Source organism: Calidris pugnax, unplaced genomic scaffold (genome assembly GCF_001431845.1).
Source record: "Calidris pugnax isolate Ruff unplaced genomic scaffold, ASM143184v1 scaffold219, whole genome shotgun sequence".
Taxonomy (NCBI): Eukaryota; Metazoa; Chordata; class Aves; order Charadriiformes; family Scolopacidae; genus Calidris; species Calidris pugnax.
In genome coordinates this window covers 17,212,703-17,233,610 of record NW_015094507.1, presented here as the reverse complement: position 1 = coordinate 17,233,610, position 20,908 = coordinate 17,212,703, and the positions used below count along the sequence as shown (strand labels likewise).

General features: G+C 44.8%; 1 protein-coding gene across 1 annotated transcript in view; it reads right to left on the bottom strand.

Annotated features, from left to right (window-relative positions):
* The window catches only part of LOC106901545 (gamma-aminobutyric acid receptor subunit rho-1), a 28,914-nt gene extending 8,513 nt beyond the window's left edge, over nucleotides 1-20,401 (bottom strand). The window contains exons 1-5 of the mRNA XM_014964372.1: nucleotides 20,149-20,401; nucleotides 7,416-7,469; nucleotides 5,602-5,708; nucleotides 4,180-4,247; nucleotides 1,646-1,869 (exon numbers count right to left, since the gene is read on the bottom strand). Coding sequence (XP_014819858.1) covers nucleotides 1,646-1,869; nucleotides 4,180-4,247; nucleotides 5,602-5,708; nucleotides 7,416-7,469; nucleotides 20,149-20,270 — 575 coding nt within the window. The 5' untranslated portion in view covers nucleotides 20,271-20,401. The remainder of the gene's footprint in view (nucleotides 1-1,645; nucleotides 1,870-4,179; nucleotides 4,248-5,601; nucleotides 5,709-7,415; nucleotides 7,470-20,148) is intronic.
* Nucleotides 20,402-20,908: the final 507 nt, after the last annotated feature.

Genomic DNA, 20,908 nt, shown 5'->3' with positions numbered 1-20,908 from the left:
ACAATTGTTTAAGTAGGAGACTGTGCGTGGCAGGATCTGAGTAGTTTGATGTTCTTCTGTTCCCATCTTCTTCAGACAACCACAAATGCTTGCAACACAGATGATTTCTATCAGCTAAATGAAAGAGTGTATAGTCATGCATGCTATAGCTGAACATTATGGACTGAGGACCTGACCAAACTTTGCAATGGCCTAAGGAGCACCTGTACCTTGTCTAATATGCTGAGCGAAGAAAAAGCTTTAATAATGAGAAGGTAGACACTATTCAGGCTGTGGATTTCAATGAACAGTAAGATAAAAATATCAGAGAAGAAGAAAATTCTTGTCAAACTGATACCCCACAGGGAATCAAGAGTTGCTTTGCTTGCCTTCCTTTCATAAAGTCATAAAACACCTCGGCAAGCTGAGAAGTTGATCTCCTCACCTCATGGCAGGTTCAGCTCTACCTCTGCCACTCCTTCAGTCGCTGTCTAACATGCTCTTAAAGACCCCCACAGCCTTCCCAAGCAACGTGTTCTGCAACCTTATAATGAGTTAAATCTATGCATCTTGCTGATACTGACCTCCTATCAGTCAGATGTTCCTCCTTTTTTATCCTTTAGAACACATTATCATCTGTTGCTTTATTTATCATGTATTTTGCTATTTCCTTGCTGTGGAGGTGATGTCGACATTCTTGCATCAGAATATTGTACAGCAATTTCCTCTCTAATAGGTTTTTATGGGTCATTTGGCAATACTTATTTTCTTACTGGATGGAGCTGCAGCCAAGAAAAACAGAAGCACTGATTTAAGTTGCTTTTGGAGATTGACCGACGCTCCTCACTTAGCATCTCCAAGTATGAAAGTGTTAGTTATTAGAAAGAAAAAAATTCCTGGTTTAATAATGCTCAGGCTTAACTCAGCAATGTTCCTCTCAAAGCTGATCGAGCAGTTGGAAAATAAGGGAGAAATCCAGGGCTGGGATCACCCCTCAAACTGGAGGACAAAACAAAGTTTACCCAAAATGTTCCCTTCAAGGAGCTTTCATGCATTTCACATGAAATGTGAGCAAAAAGCAGGAAGAGTTGAAGCCAAGAGTTTGGGTTGCTCTAGCCATCCATGTGAGTCACCAGGAACTATATGCCCTTGCTCTGAAGCTTGTCACTTCATGTGCTGAAGGGTGTTCCATCTGCTTTGTTGCTTATCATAGAGCTAAAGTTGTGCTCAGTGTAATTTCTTCATAATTACCTACAAGAATAGGACTTGCACAATTTGCAAATCTCCTTAGATTGCAAATTCCTTAGATTGTACCTTGCCTCTTCAGCAGTGCCTGGCAGGGACTGCAGCCTGCTGGTCCTGGTGGGTTGCCCCAAGGGACTGCCACCTCCGGCCACAGCTTCCAACAGCAGGAGCAGGGGCCAACCACGCAGGTGAAGTGAAAAGACACTGGTGGAATCAGCAAATTTAGCACAGAAATTGGCTTCCTGCAACAGGCACTTAGTGAACTTGCACAGGAACTCAGATGTTGGTGGATAGTCAGCACATTCATTCTTTTTTTTTTTTTTTTCAGTACGAGGTCATGCAAAAACACAATATGGGAATCAATTAAATAGCTTTCTCTCTCTCTCCACTAATAGCTCTCATTGATGGAAAGCAGCTTTACCTGAGGCTATAAAGTACCTTCCCATCTGGCTGGACCCGCAGCATGACGTTGTCGGTGGTGGTGTCGTGGATGAAGGAACGCTTGGAGTGGACGAAGAACATGTCAGGAACCCAGATCTTCTTCACCAGCCTGCCGTCAAAGGTCATGCTTTGGTTGTTGGTGCTGGGGAAGGACAGCCTCTCGTCTTTCCAGTAGTGCCTCAGGTAAAGGGTCATGGTGAAGTCCTGCAACAAACAGGCTTGTGTCACAACTTACACCTTACACTTTCTCCTCAAGAAGCATTGTTCCTCAACTATCCTCAAACAAGGACAGAAACTCTGAAGCTCAACAGAAGCTTCCAAAGCCACTGACCACATAATTTCTTCTTTTTCATTTCATCCATCCTAGAGTGCTCTTTAACGGCTTTTCCCTGTATTCAAATTTAAAGATCATTCTGGGAAACATTTTGCATTGACTCCTGTGTGTTAATGTGTCCTTTAAACAGTAATAAATTGACAGACATCAATGCCTCACTCTTTCGCATGTTATATTTACGGTTGCTGTGGAAAAAAACAAGTATTGTCAGCTTTCATTAGGAAAGATTTATTAATACTAGTTTTAGACTATTAAACTAACCACAGTATTTTACAATGCATCATCTGAAAATGCCTCAAGCAACAATCATATAATATCTCACTCTTCTTTTGGGCCGTTTCTCAGAGACACTATTAGCTCTCCCGTTATGTTGGGAAATGAAATTCCAATCCTGGGTAACAATCTGGTTTTTTCCTTCTTCCCATCTTTCCTCCAGACAAAAGAGCTGCCCCACACAGCCTTCAAAAGCTCTGCTAATTTCAGGGTCAGTGGCCCATAATAGATACTCATAAATTTTTAAATTAATTGGACAAAAAAAATCTGATTTGTGACATCCTAAAGAAGTTTTATAATGTCCTCTATTATTTTACCACTTTCTTGCAAACAGTTGGAAAGTAGGATTAAAAAAGGAACGACTGATATTATCTAACTCCTCAAGCTTAAATTTAGTAGAGTCTCTGTCACTGATGTCTCTTCATTTAAAAAGCAAGCAATGATCTTGCAAAGCACCGTGGCCTTTTACTATAAAGCTGCAGAAGTTAAAAATAATTGATTCTGACAGTATAAAGTCTTTTCTATCATTATTTTGCAAACATCCAAAATTGACCCTGAATATTTATTTTTTTTTTACCCGAGGCCATTCAGTGCTTTTCCTTTGTTGCTGGGTGTTGCAGCACAATGTTACATGAGGAGCAGGGGCAGTACTCAAAAACCAGGGCAAGTCATTCAAAATCATAACGCTTGCTTAAAAAATGAGTGCGTTTGTTGTTTGGGTTTTGCCCAGTGTGGCACCAGAGTGGCTGGTGAACACCAGCTGTGCTGCCACACAGCCATGTTCCTGGCTTAGACATGGGAGGAGATTGTGCAGTCTCTTTAACCCTGCGGCTGTTAATTAGGAGCACAGGGAAAAGTTGGAGCTTTCTCAGAAAGAATTCTGCATTGGGGTGCGATTATTTTTTTTTCTCTTCCCAAGCAGAAGTTGAGCTGCTGAGAGACTCTGGGGATGCTCTGACAGGGCAGGTCTGACAAGCTCTGGGTTTTGAAAGAGTGAATAAAATTGGAGTGGGTCTGCATGCATGGAAAACCTTCCCGTGGAAAATCTCCTGCAGAAATCATCCCTTACTTTCAGCAGTGTTTTGTGACGAAAAAGGCGCCACCAGCAAAAATCATCAAGGTCGGCACTGCTTTGAGAGTGCTTGAAAACAGATCATTTTCACATTACTAATTATACTGTAGGAAACAAAAGACAGGGACTTAGTAAGGAATTCAGCTTGTGCAGAGCACCAGTATTAGTCCTACATGCCCCCCTGAAATCCTGCTTCAGCGTCAGTACAAAGACACAAGAAGGACCAACAGAGCCTTATGCTGGTCCCAGGCACACAGCAGGGCTGATACAACTGCTAATGCACCAAAGGCAAGTTCTGGAGAAGCTTCTCCCCTCTGAGCTCATCCTGGCTGCCTTGTCAAGAGTAGGACTTACCAGTCTGAACCAGTGTTGTTCTTAGGACGGCTATATGGCTTCTAGTTGGGAGCTACCTGGTTCCTGACCACCTCAGAACTGGTCAATATATCAAAGTGTCTTAAAACTAACACATTAATTGGTCTCCTCAGAGCTTTTAAACATGTTACTACGTCTTAAGAAAATGTAAAAACCCAAATCTTTTGGGACAGTCTTGGCAGCGTTGTGTCATTTTGTCCTAGAGAAAAGAAACTGTCAGATTTCTTCCTTCTGCTTCAAGGGATATGAAATGGTAGCATGAGGTCAATAGAAGCAATTGGCAGATTCAGATCAAGCCCAAATCTGCTTGCTGAAGGCTATGGAGTGTCCATCCTCAGGGGTATTCAAACCCCACAGACACAAACCTGGGCAGCCCGCTCTAGCCAGCCTTGCTCCCAGCAGGGGTTTGGGCTAGATGTTCTCCAGAGGTCCCATCGGACCTTAGTCCTTCTGTGACTCTTACCATGTCCACCTCAGAAATGCTGTCCAGACTTTCAACTTGGACATCCACCCCAACAGGAATAGCAGGGCCTGGGGAAAAAAAAAAAATTAAAAAAATGAGAAAATATAAATGTGGTGAGACAAAGTAATCCTCTGGCTTTCTTATCTTAGAGGTAAAAATAGATGTTCACAAATAGAAACATGAGTAAACCATTTGAAAATAGAAACGACTGGAATTCATAACAAAAACCTCCTAATAACAATCAAAATCAGCACAGAGACTGACCTGTTACTAACTTTCTCTTTTTATTGTGTCACCCTACACACGTCCCTTCAAAATTTCAAAGCCCTGTCTCTAGCACTTGGGTCTGGGGCATCCATTCTCCGTATGGAAAGCAGCAGTGGTGCAGTTAAGGGGACGTGGGAGGGTTACTCCAAATTTTCCCCTCACTTTGCTCCCCTCTCAGGCTAACAACATCCCTGAGAGCTACTCCACGTACTTGGCTTTCACATCACTGAGTGCTTGGCTGTGGAAAAGACGGGCTGAGAGGAGGAAATGCATTACAGGACACAGGCATGTGCCACTGAGCCTGGGGCTCCCAAGGGGAAGGCTTGGGCTGTGACCCCCTGGAACAGGGGTTTCGATCTTTTTTTCCTCCTCCAGGCTTTGACTAGCCCCTCACATACCTCTGGCAATTACAGCACAGGAGATCTGTCAAGATAAATAGTGCTCACATTAGCAGACTGCTATGAAACTGAAACCTTTTTAAATTAATTGAACATGCTGGTATTTGGTGTATTGAGCATTTAGCAATAAAATCTTCTTCCATCAGAGTATATAATGGTATCCTGGATTTGAATGACCATCTGTCAGCCAGAAAGGGTAGATAAATTACAACATTCTCTAATCCGATAGGCTGAAAGAAAATGTGTTCTCCTTCATCCATTTCCGTGAAAGCTTAGGTTGCTCTAGCACACAGCCACAAAACTGGGAGCAAGCATTAACACACAGTAGTCAAATTATTTTCTTTTGGGTTATAAATGAAGTGGCCGGGTCAGTAAGCGTGGTACGTGACTTGATTATGCACACACATCACCATAGTAAGACCAAATCTTAGGATTTCCCCATCATCTGGGAATAAACATAAGGTGTATTTGCAGATTTTTATCAGAAGAAAGTGTCACTGAATACCAGGAATATTATATTGCCTGTAATTACATTTCTATGCCTTTGACTACGCTACTTGCTCGTACGAGGAAGATGGCTATTTCACTGCACCCATATCCCCGAGAACATGCCACGAATTCAAAACACAAAACAACAAAAATTAGAGACAGAAAAGGCTTTGCTTGTCAATCTGCTTGTTTGCCTGACTACATGTTACAGTATAAAGAGGAGCGACAGTGTAAAACAGGACCAGTGACAAACGTGCACGTTACATACCTCCAAAACCTGGTCTCATGCTGAAGTCGTGGTCGTCTATTCGCAGCAGCTGCTCTGACTTTGTCAGGGGAGATTTGGTGATGTCAGGGCTTCGTTTTAGGATTGGGCTACCAGGAAGAGAGAAGCACAGCTATGAGTCCTAGGCAGTGCCAGGGAAAAGTATGTGCCCACTTCGCCCCATTACCCCTTAGACCATTTCCCCCTTAGACTATAGCCGTGCGATTGCTTGCGGTGGTTGGCAGCGTGTCATTAAAAAATGATTCCTGCACTCAACATACAGCTCAGGCACCTGTGACAATTCTGGCACTAAGAAAACATTTGTTTGGTGACTTTTTGTCACTGTAAAATTATCTCTGCTTATAGCACAGTTTTGAGACAATCATTTAAAAGTGTGGGCTGGAGGAATAGTTGGGTGTGGATAAGTGGGGAAATGGAAGTGGCGGGAGGGGGCATTTCTGACATTGAGTTATGACAGGGCATGAGGCCAAGAATTAGGGAAAAAAATATATCATATAAGCTACTGGCTGTTGCCCAGAAACAAAATGGAGACAGGCTGGGAACCAGGCCAGGAGGCAAGCCATCCCCTAACTTGGGATAAAATGATTAGCTTCTGCCCCAGATTTCTAACGAGGATAAAAAGGAGCATTAAGGACCTGGGAGGTCTCTGAGAATTAAAGAGCCTGGGAGAGTCATTCCAGAAGCTGCTAGAGTTGCGTCAAATGCTGGGCAGAGGATGCTCTGCTCCTCCTCCACATTCAAGATGCAAAATGCTGTTCACACTCCAATGCTTTGGCTGGGGTAGTGGTGGCAGCAGCCCCTCAGTTTCCCCATCATGTAGGTGAAGCTTTGCTGCCCTCAGATCCAGCCACACACCAGCCGCTCGGGCAGCAGGGGGGCTCAAATACAAGAGGAAAGGTTTTGCTGGTTCTCAGTTTGAGAAAAGATGGCACGTTCAGAGAGGCACTTGTCTGAATATACATAGGACAAGTCCAAAATACATTAAAGGAAAATGGGACAACAAAGAAACATGATGGGGAGTATGTTCCTGAGACAAATCTCCTCCTAAGCAAGACTGCTTAGCCATGCTGTACCTCTCACACACTCATGGGCAGTTGTGCCATGAGAGGCCAATACAACAATCTCCTAATAGAGACCAGTGGTGTTATCAGTGACTCCTCTCTCAAACCCAGAGCTTTATTTGACTACAGAGTACCTTAGAAAGATGCTCAGTCTCAGTTTAATAATTTACAGGAGTGGCGAGTCATCTGCCTCCGCCAGTGAGTTCTTCTAGTCATGAATTATCCCTCAGGCATTTTAAATGGTGGCCCCTGCTTCTCCTTTAGATTTAATTCAGCCTCTGAAAGACCTGTGGCATTGTGAGCATCCATCATTAAAGTGTCCATCTCACCTGGCTGAGATGGGGGAGTGATATTAGCAGGTCACTGGCAAAACCTTCCACATCTGTAAGCAGGCTTGACTCTGCTCAGAAAGACACTTTCTCCCTGGCAGTGGCAGAGGGAAGGGCGAGCGGTGGGATGGAGACCCTGTGGCGGGGAGCTCAGCTGCGCAGAAAGGATGCTCAAAGGGAAGGCACCTGCTTGCACATTATGGGCGACATAATCCATGCAGCCCGGGGGAGCTGTGGAAAACAGCCACCTCCATGAGGTGTCAGGCAACGCGGCTTCCTCTGGGACCCGCTGGATCCTGCTAATGGCACGACTCCTACCTAAAGACTGCCATGCTCGAGTGGCGTCCCCTTCCCCTGCCACAGCCTCAGCCCGGCCATGGGGACATGGCTGGAGGGTTTCACCTACCTGCCTTGCTTGTGGGCATCGCCGTGGGCCTCCCGTCTCTGCCGCTGCGGCCGGCTGCACGGAAACGACAGGAAAAGGGAGAGCTGAGAGAGGGCAGGAGGGTGAGGACATCGTGAGGGAAGCGAGGCGGGAAGCCCCGGGTCCCCGCGGCGTTACCTCCTGTCACACGTGCAAAATGGCTCTTACCTGTTTGCCGAAGGCGGGAGCCAGGCTGGGCATGGCGGAGGGTGCACAGGGGGTGCTTGCGGCCAGGACAGGGCAAAAGGAGGGGAGAGATGTTTTTTGTGAGGTGGGACACCACAGGTTTTGACTCCTTGGCAAAGGAGGCAGGCAGGCGGCTCACCTCCCTCCTCCCACAGCCATGGCCGGCGCCATGAGGGGCTCTGGAGAGGGGCCATGCTGCCCAGGCCAAGGCGGGCTGCCCGGGAGCCTCTGCCAGCCATTACCTCTACTCACCACAGGCAGCCGGCTGTTTTCATGAGAAGAAGACCTTTTCAAAGTATTCCAGGGGAGGAAAAAACCAAAACAAAATGTAAAGTAAAAATAAAAAAATCCTGTGGAAATATTTGTTCCTGGTTTCATACTGTGTCCCAGATGGCTGTCAAGAAAGCTCCTCTCAGGTGTTTGGCCAATATTTTATTTTATCATTAAAGAAAAGAATATTGCTTTTAGCAGTGTAAGTGCCAGCTTGAGCAAAAGTAACATTTTAAACATCTAACAGTTCTAACTCGTCTTTAGTTTTAAGTTAAAAAAAATTGGCTTCTCTCTCTAACAGACTCCAATCTAATCACCTCTACTAATGAGACTTTTTGCCCATTAACAGACATTTCAAATCCCTCTGTAGAGGTTTGCAGAGGCAAAACTCCTTTTGCAACAATGAGCATCACCCCCCCGAGCACCATTGTCCTTTTGGTGAGCAGTGGCCAAACCCCAAGCCTCACAGGATGCTTTTTCCCTGGGCTGGGAATTCTCTGGAAGCTGACAGTGTTGGAGGAAAATTCAACTTTTTGCTGCCACAGAGAAGAGAGAACCTCCACATCACCCAGACAAGGGCCGGGCACACGGCTGTGTCACTGACTCACCCTGAAGCAAAGAGTTGACCAAGTAGGACTGGTGATTTTTTCCAGAATCTGCTCTGTGCCTCCCAGAGGAGGGCTGGGAATAAGCCCATTGGCAGAACTCTATTTGGGGGAGCCTTGGGCCATGCAGCACCATTGCTATTGCAAGGAGCAGCTTCTCTGGACCTGGGCATCACGCAGCAAAATGTTCACTGGCAGATGCAAAATGCACTTTCTGGACTCTTCTGCCTTGTCGATACGCCCTTGGGCTGCTGCTGACGTGTCTCCCTGCTGCCTGCTTCTCATCTGCTGGCCGTCAGGAAGTAATTTCACATGTTTTGGGGATAAGCAGATTCTGGCGACAAGCTGACCTACTTACATGACTTTAAAGTGCCCTAGTAAACTCTTGGCTGTTCAGGAATAATGCTGGTATTCAAACAGGGATGAAGCCGGCCATGTTCTTGCAATTTCTAATTTTCATTTCTCTTTGTAGACCTTATCTAATGCTTCATGTGGGCCCTGGCTCTGTCCTGCCTGTTGAGAGAGTCTTCAAGACATGGCCATCAAGGATTCGCAGCTGAATCCTCCCTGTCCTCTGCACCCGGCAACCCTGGGTGGTTTCTCTTATTTCTTCCAGGAATTTCTACTCTCCCTCTAAACTAAACTTTATTTCCTTATCACAAACCAGCACAGAATGTCCTCCATGCTCCAGCCACCACATGGAGCAAGGGAACCATGTTCATTTGTGCTTTAGTTTAGCACCTTCACTTCTTTTTGCCTGTCCCATTCCCCTTGTCACAGCTCTGACATTACTGAGTCTCCCCTGCTTCCCTGCCTCCTCCTGTGGCAGCAAAGCATTTTCACCTGTTGCCAATCATTCCCCAATTACTGTGATTTGAAGCCCCATTTCTTTCTACTCAATAAATAGCTTTTCTGGTCCAGTTCCTGGGGAGTGCTCATGCTGGCTAAGTGATCAATGGCAGCTCCATCACGGGACCCCATTAGCCTGCCCGTTTGGGCTGTGGATCGATGGCAAGCCACTACGGCTGCCCCTCACACGTCTGCTGTCCCTGAGTGTTTTCAAGCAGACAGCCACACTCGGGAGATTCAGTCCAGATATTGCTCACAGATTGCTCAGCGTGACTGTTAGCCACGGTGGCCACACAGTGTTACAGTATTGCTCCTGCCTTCACAGGGGTGACAGGCTGTCTTTAAAACTAACTGGTAACTCCTGAGGTAAAATATATTGAATAATGAACAACTTTTTTTTTTTCTTTTTTTTTTTTCCCGATGTCAATATTTATCTCCTAACAGTTACATTGCCAAAAGGCATTTCATGGCTCACGAAGCTCACTGAGAAGCTTCATGAAAAAGCAACAATTGGAGCAGAGGGGCATTTATTTCCAGTGCTCCCTGTGCATTGCTAGAGTAGCTTTCAGGCCCCTCCTGATGGCAGCTGGGGTGATGCAACCTCTCCAAAGGCATCATCGTTCCCCCAAATCCCCCACTGCTTCAAGGGATCATCAAACGCCTCTGCCCCAAAGGTTGAGGCTTGCTGGCATGGGGGGGAAAGTTTAGAATAGCTAGGGGGAAAAAAAAAAAATCAGCAAAACCAGATTTTATTACTATAACTACAGACACAAGGCAAAAATCAGTTACTCCTTTTTTAAAAGGCTTTTTTTTTAAAAAAAAAAAATTTACTACAGCACTTGTAGTCCCTTCAACACAGCAAAAAAGGGTTGCAGAGTTAGGGATAACCATGTCTGATTTTCAGAAGGCACAGTCCAATTGTGACATCTGAATGTCCCAGCAAGCATTTCCGAATGCCTAGCTCCACAGGACCTGTGCCAGAGGAGTGTCAGGTCCACACTTGCAGTGCGCGCCAGAAAACCCACAGTGTTACTCATCTTTGAAATAAGAGCTTTTGGAAGCAACCACAACAAACGTGAGAGAAGCCACTACTCATCTTAGCATTTTAGTTTGTAATTACTTATGCAGCATACACTTCCCATCTATAAATCATATGCTCTTTTCTCTACGGCAGACAATATAGTGACCTATTTTACACTGTTATTAGGATAATCTCATTAGGATCTAAGAACATTTCTTCTTTGAGGAATTAAATCAAAATACAGTTTCAGTTCTTCAGGAAAAAGCAAGATCTGATGTATCTTCCTCAAGAGAAGAGTGAAAGTATGTTGCTGAAGTACTGGACCCAGATTCACACCGTCTTTCCTGGGTCCAAGGGGTGACAAGGAGTTTGGGCTAACACTAACATTATTATTATTATTAGATTTCATTAAATCCTGGGACAGTCTCTTCAATTCATCCCTTAAGATATTCTCAGGTCTACAAAGAGGATGGCAGATCAGAGAAGAGATGTCAGAACAGATCCTGTCTCAGGAAATGTTGCTGAGATGTGGCTGTGGCATAATCTCTGTCCCTTTGGCTACTTCTGTCGTCAGCAACATTTTGGCCAGGAGCTGGGGCTGCGATTGACCCCAAACCTCCTACCCTGAGGGGAGCTGCCCATCTCCCTGGAAGCCTGACAGCCACCAGCTGGCACAGAGACATCCAGGGTGCCCGTTTCATCTCTGCTTATCTCATGCCTGGGTGTTGCCTCCACCTCTTCTCCGGGGCAGAGACTCTGGGCTTTCCCCCCTTATCCTCTGAAAGCACCACATGCTTAATTTAGTCAGATACAAGCTCATGCTGTGCTGCGGTCCAGCCGATCCACAGCCTCTCCTACCACTGATGCAAGGCAAGAGAGGGTGTGGAGCTTGCTGAGCCAGTTTTCAGCAGGACTTTTAATTGGAAAGTAGTGAAACTGAGGAAAGCTCCCTCATGGTGCTTGGCTCTGGGCTCCCTGACCCTGAGTGGACACTGGCGGGCAGCTTGTGGGGTGCCTCCACACAACCTTCATGCCATGTTGGACAGGGGAAAGGCAGGAGCTGCATTCTCCTTGGTCTGTCCATAAAATTATGGCTGGGCAAGGCCCTGATGAAATGCTGCCCAAGGCAGAAGGACCAGGAGAGCAGCCCAAATCCCTGCAGGGAAAAACCTCCCCCTTGCCAGGCAATGGAATGGCAAAGGTTTATTGATACTACTAAAGAGCCATGAGAAGCATAGAGGTCTTATCAAAGACCTATGCCTAAATATTTGATTAGGTTTTGTTTCTCCCTCTGTTTTATGACCAGTCAGTGACTTGGGTTCATATCACATCAGCATCATGTTAAAGGGAGAAATTAGGTGGGGGGTGCAGGGCCAGGGAATGGGGGAGAGACAGGAAGGGGGTGGGGGTGGTATGCACAACCATACAGAAGGTTTCTGCAGAAAAAATAGTGGAACAGAGGCAAAGAAAGCTTGGATCTGCAACAGAGGCTGTGCATTGGGCGAGACTGAGGAGAAAAGAGGCTGGACAGGCAGAGATGGGAAGGGGTGGAAAATGTTGGGTAAGGCCAGAAGGGAACCACTGGGTAAGGCCAGAGGGAAAATGTCAGAAGGAGCAGAGAGAAGACATCAGGCTCAAAGAGTTCTTCATCATTGTGCGGGATGACTCCTGGGGCACAGAACACCTTGGACAGTCCTGCATGAGTAGGGGTGTCCCATCACCTGAGTGGTGCAGGACAGAGATGCTGCCTGGCCCCTGGAGATGCGTGAGGGTTGTTGGGCTAAAGAACCTCTCAGACTGTGCCCCAAAGGAAGGAAAGAGGTTTTGGGGCAGGAGTTTCGCAGAAAGTTCTCTCATAACATGCCTTTAACTTGCAAATGAATGGGGAAGACCTTCTCAGAAAGCAGGAGATGCTAGTGGACAGGTGCTGCAGCAGGTCTGGATGAAGACTGAGAAGTAGTCCAGAGCCCAGAGAAGCGCTTTTTGGAAGGAGGCAAAGTGAGGTAGTTTAAATGGGGAGAAAAACCACCCAGCACCCGAGAGAGGGGGGAGCAAACTTGCAACTGGATGAAGCTGCTCTTACCCAGCAGGAGACACGATCCGCTGTGTAAAATGTTAATTCTCAGGGATAATGTAAGCTAGAAACCCACTAATTGGTACTCAGATTGGGAGAGCTACAAAGTTGTGAGCTCTAAACAAGCCACTAAAAACTGAGGAAAATTAATGACAAAATGTGTTACATCTTGGCGTTCATCAAGCCCTTGTTTGCTTATAATTATGTTGGGTCACATGTCCTTATGATTAGTAGGCTTAAAGATGGTGAAGAAAGGTGACCCATTGCTATTATAGGTGGTTAAATCTACGCAAAGAAATGGGGAAAGAGCACTATTTTCAATGTTCACATCACAACATCTGAGAAACAGTGGGATCCAGAACTGTTCCACCATCTTATTTTTGAGTGGTATGAAAACTCAATAAGAACCCCATATTAATCCAGTATGAATTGAATATTGGTCAATCTCAGAAAGCAAAATACACAGGGGCAGGAGACGTATGTACAACCCTTTAAATTTTGTCCTTCCTTTGTTCTTTGCCTGGGCCTAAACACTGGCGAAAGGAAAAAAAAAATGAAGCAAACCTACACATAATGATTATTCACAGAAATGTCATGCCACCGGCGGTCTTGGCAGTGTACCTCATGTTTCAGAAAAAGAGAAGTGGCAGAAATTGCATCCAGTGTGCGTGTGTGTTGGTTGGGTTTTGTGTTACACAGGTTGAAAGGAAGGGTTGGAGGAAGCAGAAGGAGCATCTGTCCTGCCAGCTGAGGAGGAGGCAGGCACGGTGCTCAGGGGCTCAGCTAAGTGAAAAAGATAAATAGATGAAGGGATGGGGAGCAACTTATGGGCCAACGTGGTATGTGCTGAAAGGTTTTGTGTCTGCCCCAGTCTGTGAAGAAAAGTTGACTTGTAAGGAGATGTCAGCACAGTACAGACGAGGGAGGGGCATGTTAAGGTAAATTTAGATAAACTGGAGGTATTAAAGTCAACAGAGACTGATGGCCCTTCCCTGGCAGCACTAGGAGTACCATCTTTTACAGTCTCTGAGCTGTAAACACGTACCTCCAAGGACTCCTCACAGATGGGTGATACCCTGAGAGAGGTTGAGGGTGAACACAAAAGCTGGCTTTAAGCAGGGGACAAAAGAAGGATGTTGGAGTTTTGATGTTTGGAATGAAACTGGGACAGACTTGTGATCTGTTTGTCTGCTCTCCCTCACACCCCCCCCCCCAGCTGCCAGAGATAACGAGATTATAAAGATCACTCGATGTGAATCTTTGCAATAATTGACGTCAAACCGGTCTAATGTCCTTGCTGCCAGTGTAACTGGCTGCCTTAGCGTAAGCAGGAGGAAAAGTAGATTTGAATTAAGTTTTTAATTTTTCGTTACTAAACTAGGGAAATACAGTTGGGATGAAACTGTGACTTTGAGCATGGTTGAAGATCAAAGAGTAAATGACATTACTTTCCTGTCAAGAGATATTAAATGACATCTCACGGATTTCATCCTGGAAACTACCAGTCAATACTTTCAATAGTAATGCAAATGACAGAACTATAAAACTCATGCATGACAGCACGCTTGAAAGAGAAACAGAAAAATTGAGGTCTGGGATCAGAATTGAAAGCAGCCTCAACACGTTGGAGAAATACATCAGCAACTAAGGAATTTGTTTGCACTACCAAGACTACAGAATTGTAACAATTCTGCTGTTGGGCCAATGTTAAGAAATATTCATATTGGCACAGGACCAGAGACAGATTTAAAGTAAATGGACTGAACAGTAAAAACTCGCCAGGCTTTCACCCAGAAAAAAGCCAAATGAGAAACTGTTGAACCAGTATTTGCATTGTTCTTTGTATCACAGCAGTGGAAGGCGAGAATTTTCCAGTTCTTTGGAAAAAGAACTCCAAGTGGAATCTGAGAAGCTACAAACCACTCCACTGGACAAATTAGCTACCACCATAGTAAAACCACATAAATATATATTGAAAAAAAGAGAGAGACTTTTCTTGAGTGATGTTATGCACTGGAAGTATAATAGACTTCTCTAAAAAGTTAATGACCCTGTAGATGAGGGTGATCAAGATGACAGAGTTGTTCTGATTTGAGGTAAAACAGAACCAACTTTCTGTTCAGCCTCTGAATTGGAGAGACATGGATTTGATGGCTGGACCACTCGGTGGATAAGGAATTAGCTGGATGTCCACACTCGAAGAGTTGCATCCAGCGGCCCAATATTCAAGTGGAGATCAGCGATGAATGGTGTTCCTCAGGGGTCAGTACTGGGAGAAAATTTGGCAGAACTGTGTGACAGGGGAAATGCTTGTGCCTAGGGTCAAATGAATGATCACGCTGAAGCAGAGGGCAGAGAAAGTCTGGAACAAAAAAGGGAAAGAGCAATTTGGAGAAGAGGAGAATCCTTGAATGTGGGAAAGAAAAGGAGTGAAGGGGATGGAGGTGAAAGGAAGAAACAGAAAAGCAAGTTACCAGCAGGGGAGATGGAGAGACTCCATTGCGTTGGCCTGAAGCCTACTCTGGGCTCCTTACTGCACTCCTGATAGCCAGCACTGCTGCTGTGTATGGTGTCAAGGCACAACACAAACTGCTGGTCTTAAGAAGGAGTGCCTTGGGACCTGCAAGTGCTCAGTGCTCCGCTGGATCTTACTCGCTGTTGATAATGTGCTCCTATAGGCAATGCTTTCAACAGGCATTTTATGGGATTATTGTGCACTCTGAAGATCTGATCTAAAGTCAGCTTGCATTAGTAAGCTTTGTTCACGCAAATAAATGCTTTCAGGATCAATCCTGAAGATAAAATACAAGAGCAAAACTCTAGGACAAGAGAACAGCTCAAGGATTTCTGGGAGGTAAAGGAAGAAATCCTGTTAGTTGAATTTATGAGGCCAGAGAAAGCATTTGGAGGGCAAGAAGGTAGGAGCTGTGAACGAGGCAACCTCAGTGAGGGTACCGGGATAGACATTTTGTGTGATTTACAGAGCATAGAGAGCTTGCACACAACGTGGCTGGAGTACAGAGGAGCTGACAGCACAGAAGTCCTGACCAAATTCAACAAAAGCAATGGAAGGTAACTTCAATGTTGCAAATATTTCAGAATGATGCTGAGCCTTTGAGAAAGGACTGGGCAGGAACCATGTCCATAATAATGCAGGGCAGCTCCCATCACTTAAGAAGAGTGTCACTAATTGTAATAACATCTGAAAACCTCATAAAGAGAAAGATCTTTGGCCATGAAAGGGACCTTGCGATAACAAGCCCAGGGCTTATTGTAGATGATGTCATGCAACTGCTGTAAAAGATAGTTTTTATTGACAGAAGCATGGACAAGGAGCTCTGTAGGAGTGGAAAATGAGTTGCAATTTGGAGACCAGAGCGAGGCAAAATGATTATAACGTGGCCAGAGAATGGTAGGGACGTGAAAACATGAAGAAGGTCTCTTAGCTAAGATTAAACAAACATGATCCATAAATCTTGTACAGTGAAATCTCTTCTGCTGAGAGCTGTTTGTCTGAAAGGTGGTTATAGTGCTGTCCAGGAAGATTTTAGTGTTAAGAGGGTTTTTTTCCCAGCAGTTAGCTCTGGCAGAACAACCTGGGCTCAACTCCAGGCCAGTTTTTTTTCTATTGCTCATCCTCTCCAGCAGATTCCACAAGCCTAATTAGCAACACAGGCTTTGGCCCTTTTGTTGGCATAACCATGTTGTGACCTTTAATGATCCTTTGTATCCTTCTAGTGACCCCCATGCAGCCTGGTGGCTTTCCAGGAGCCTGAGCAGTTGGGAAAGCAGCAGACAGCCCTGTTGCCAATGCTCCGGATCTCAGCTCCTTCCTGTAGGAGCTTTGGCACCGTGGACTTAGCAGGAGTAAAAAGCTTTGCAAACCCTGCAGGATTTGCACCCGGCTGACTGCAAACAGGTCTGCAAGGTGAGAAAGCTCTTATTTTTATATTGCTGCTCTTTGAAGTGAAATTATTCTGAGGTGATTTGTCCCAGAGATTAGCAAAAATAAGTAGTTGAGTCTTTGACTGGCACACAGATATTTCTACAGTGAATTACAATATTGGAGGGCTCTGTAGTAAGTCCCACGCAATAAAGCTATCCACTTTGCTGCTTTCACTGTGACTGTATGCATACTATGCATACACTTATTTGACATTTTCTTGTAACTGTGTCCCAAAGCTTCATCAGCTTTATTTCAGGAAATATTTGGGACCTTTTGCAAAGATCCCGTTGTGCAAACCAAGTCCCCAAAAGACTGTGGTTCATACATGAACTCTCATGAGGAAAATCATGCCCTTCTGCTCACCCTTCTTCAAGGTTGTTCTGTCTCCTGACAGAATGACTACCTCGGGGAACCTGCAGTGCCAAAAATTGTGACAGAGAATGTGTCTGACCCTGCAGCCCTCCATTCACCGTATCAGCAGGGGTGCAAAGGCTGTGGGGTTAACTAGACTTGGGTAGGTGAAAAGACAACCCCCTGGTGCTAAAAACGGCAGAGAAAATGGTGAGTTTTTATTTGAGAGCAGAGTTCAGAGCAGGTGAGTCTCCTCGGAAGAAACTAACACTTGCAGAATGGCACCATCCAAATAAACAAGTTTAAAGTCTGCGTATTTCCTCCATCAACAGCACCATGAGAATCAGGAGCAAAGCTGGACACGTCTGTCAAGGACAGCGGGATTCTGGCAGCTCACCCAAGGTGGCAGGTCTCTACAGCAGGTGCCTGCACTGCCTGCCAACCACCGGTGGCTGGCACTGAGCCCTGGCAGTAGAGCAAGCGGATGGTCTTGTACCCCTAAAGGGCTTCTGGAGGCTAGGAAGGCCATGGGTGCAAATCAAGACACCCTGAGCAGCCAGTGGTGGTGTGGAGCCAGCCTTTTCCACTTCAAATCCCCCACCAGCCTCTCTTCAGAAGATAAAGTCTGCAGTGAAGGGATGGACTTCCATCCTGGTCCTTACCACAAGCCTTACGGAGCAAGAGATGACAGTGCTCAGAGAGAAGTAACAAGTCAATTGTTGTAACATCTTCTGCATAATGGATATTCAGGACTGAGTCTTGAAGGGAGGGGAAACAGAGTCAGTAACAAAATGAATTCCTGAACAAAATTCAGGAGCAATCTTCACTGCAAGCTTTTTCTGACACTGCATAGCATCCCCCCTTGCTCTATTTTTCTTCCAGGATCTAATTCTGTGATGAAAATTGGCCTTGACTTTGACCGAAATGCAAAGGAACTGTGTCTGCTTCAAAACTGTCTGATATGATCAGCATCTTAACATATAGGGAACTACATGTGAGTGCAAAGAGGACTGGCTGTATCTTTAAGACAAGGTGTCCTGTCATAGACAGGTGCTGGGAAAACATGATCTCCCACTGCAATGGAGACAGCGGCCACAATCCCAGGAGGTACCTGGAGTAACTCTGTATACAGAACCTGTGCACCAGACTGTGTGAAGCCTGCACCCAGTCCTGGTGTCAACCCTGAAAAAGCAGTGAAGGGACCGAGGAAAACAAGCAAATAACAGCGTCAAGGTTGGGAAACATCCTATCCTATCCAGCATAACCTTTTTAATATACCTCGGAGGAGATGAAGAGGGGGCTTGATCCACCTGGATGGAGAAGAGGCAAGCTATCATAGAATAGGAGAAAATGGATGGAAGCCAAAGTTAAAAAATACTTGCAATCTATTCTGAGTTTATCTGACATTGCAGGTAATTATCAGAAATTAGGAGTTCGGTGTACAATCCACACAGAAGACTTGGTTGCTTGTGCTTAGCAGGAAATCAGATGGATGACCATAATTGTCCTTTTTGACTTTACAAATTGCAAGTCTAATAAAACCATTGGCCTCTTGTGGCCTATGCCATCGCAAGAGAAAGAGGTACCTGAGCACTGTACCAGGTACCATGTTGCTGATGGACAACCCTATGACCACGCAACCAACATTGTTCCTCTCTCCCCGTCAGTCCTCCTCAGCGTCAACACTGCTCTACTAAGACAGAAATAGGCCAGAAATGACCTCCCAGGCCAGCGTGGGCACACTGGGAGGGCTGTGGACCCAGTTTCTCAGAGCTGCGATACCTCAGGGCTTTCTGATGGGCTTGTCCTGGCACAATTACACCATATACACAGAGCACAAGGGAAGAGACAGTTCCTAAGTGAACAGAATAGGTATTTCTTTTCCATTTTCACATATTTTTAACACTCTTTTTTTTTGCTGTGACTTATTGTGTTGTCACTTAATTGCACTGACACTGTTAAGTGTTTGGTGCAGTGGGAGTTTTTTGTTAAAGATGCTAAACAAGAACACGGTTGTGTGTACGTGTTCTGCTCTGCTGGACACTTTTCAGCTCAGACTGTGTTTCCTTGCTTCTCACCCTTTTATTTTGCTACAGTCAGCACATCACCTCTGCTGCCACTGTCACGAAACCTCAATGAAAACAGAGGTTTGGTGGCTGTCTTGCATCCATCCTGCCTCTGGGAACACGTGGCCAGAGGGCTGGTCGTGATCACAGCCCCTTGCATCCATTTTGCCAGTTGTACCTCCATGAAGGTGGCGTCACTGCTAAAGCCATTTCCTGTGTATAAGATGGCTCGTGGACCCCCAGTTGCCAATCAGGACACTGCAATCACTCTGTAATGTAAGTCTTACTTGCTACAAGGGAAAACAAAAATGTGCTGTGCTTTCTATAGTTCTATGATTCTTCCCTTCCACCTTTCATTATTTTTTCTGAAGGCTAAAAGGAATGGTTTGAATTTCTGGTGACTGTGACACTCCTGCATTTCCATCCCCACACACTTTGCAGCATTGACAGTGATGTGGAATCGTTACAGAACAGCAACAGGGAATATAGAAAAGCAGGAATGACATAGGTTCAGTCTGTCACAAGCAGAAGTAAACAATATTTGAACAGTGATCTAAAAATGTGTCAGCTATATCCTCCAGAAAACCCCAAAGGATTTCTCCTCCAGGTGTACCTTGTTATGTGCCTGAGTAGAAAGACCCTCATACAAAGTTCCAAATATTCCACAAACAGAATATAAGTAATCAGAACACCATTGTAGCAAAAAAACCTTCCTCAAAACCTCCTAAAATAGCTGCGTACAACATGGTAGGAAAAAAATGTCACATAGTCTTTTTGTAAGAGACAGAGAAAGAGAAGGACAGACAATATTTTAAATAATTTTAAATATCTTAGTTCAATACACTGGATGCTCCATTTCCTCTGATAACTGACCACAGCCTTGAAGTTTGCAGAGAGACTTTCATTTTTTTTCTCTCAAAAGCTCTATCAAACAAATAGTATAGGAATAATAAAATCAATTCTGAATGTCTTAATTTGAGATCTCAAGTCAATCTAATCTTCGGTAAATGCAACAGTCTTCATGGACCTAAATTTCCTCTCCGCTTTCATGTAAATACACTACTACATTTTAACTACAATAAATATAAGTAAATGTTTCTTTTTTGCACCCTTTCAAACTTTGAGATACCTCACAAACTGATTTTTTATTGGGGGGGAGCAATGATTTTCACTGCAGAAAGTACATTAGAACTTATTAGCAGAAACAGCAACAGAAAATATTTTTGACTGAGAGATCACAATCTGCAAATGCAAACTCTAATTATCTGTTAGTCATTATATCTTCACCTGAAACATTACATTTGTCCAAACTGTAGCAATTTGAATGTAAAAAAAAGAGAGACTCACCTGCCTTTTTTGTATACCTCATGTATTTCTTTTCCTTGCCGGTGGGCTCTGCATTCAGTGGATAAAACCCATCCCCACAACAGCAGGAAGATGCTAAAATGCATTTTATGGACAGTCAACATGTTACCTGAAGGTTCTGTATCCAGAAATAGTCCATATAAGAAGAAGAAAACCAAAAGGAAGATCCTGTTCCTCTTTTTAAGACATTATCGGTCTGATCGTTATTGGAAGGATGTTTACTCATACAAAAAATCATCCTGCAGTATTTAATCTGGACACTGGGGAAAGCAATTTCCACTAAACCTATAAATCCTTCTACGTCAGATGGCAGGGATTTTCTAGCAGTGTTGAATTCACGTATTCTCAGAGAACAATTCTTTTTCGTCAAAACAGGCTATTTTATTAATTGGTTTAAATGGGAACCCCTTTCAAGCACCTGTGGGAAAAGGTATATATATGTTTCTGCCTGGTTAACCAAAGCAGTGCAGTTAGTCAGGCAGGTGTTGTTAGTTTTCTTTAATCACTGAACTTATTTGTGTGGCAGTGATGCTTGTTACAGGCACCCTAATAGATTGAAAAGTGATAAGTGTATTGATTTCCAGCAAAAACTGATTTCCATTTAGCTCTACAGGACAGTATTTTGACCCTGTGTGGTTTTCTACATTACTTTAATAGAGAGTGGTTCTGTGGCTGGAGTGGTCGGTGCTTTCAGGACTTGCAGGGTCTCTGGAAAGCTTCCTGGTGTACCGGGGAGAGGGAG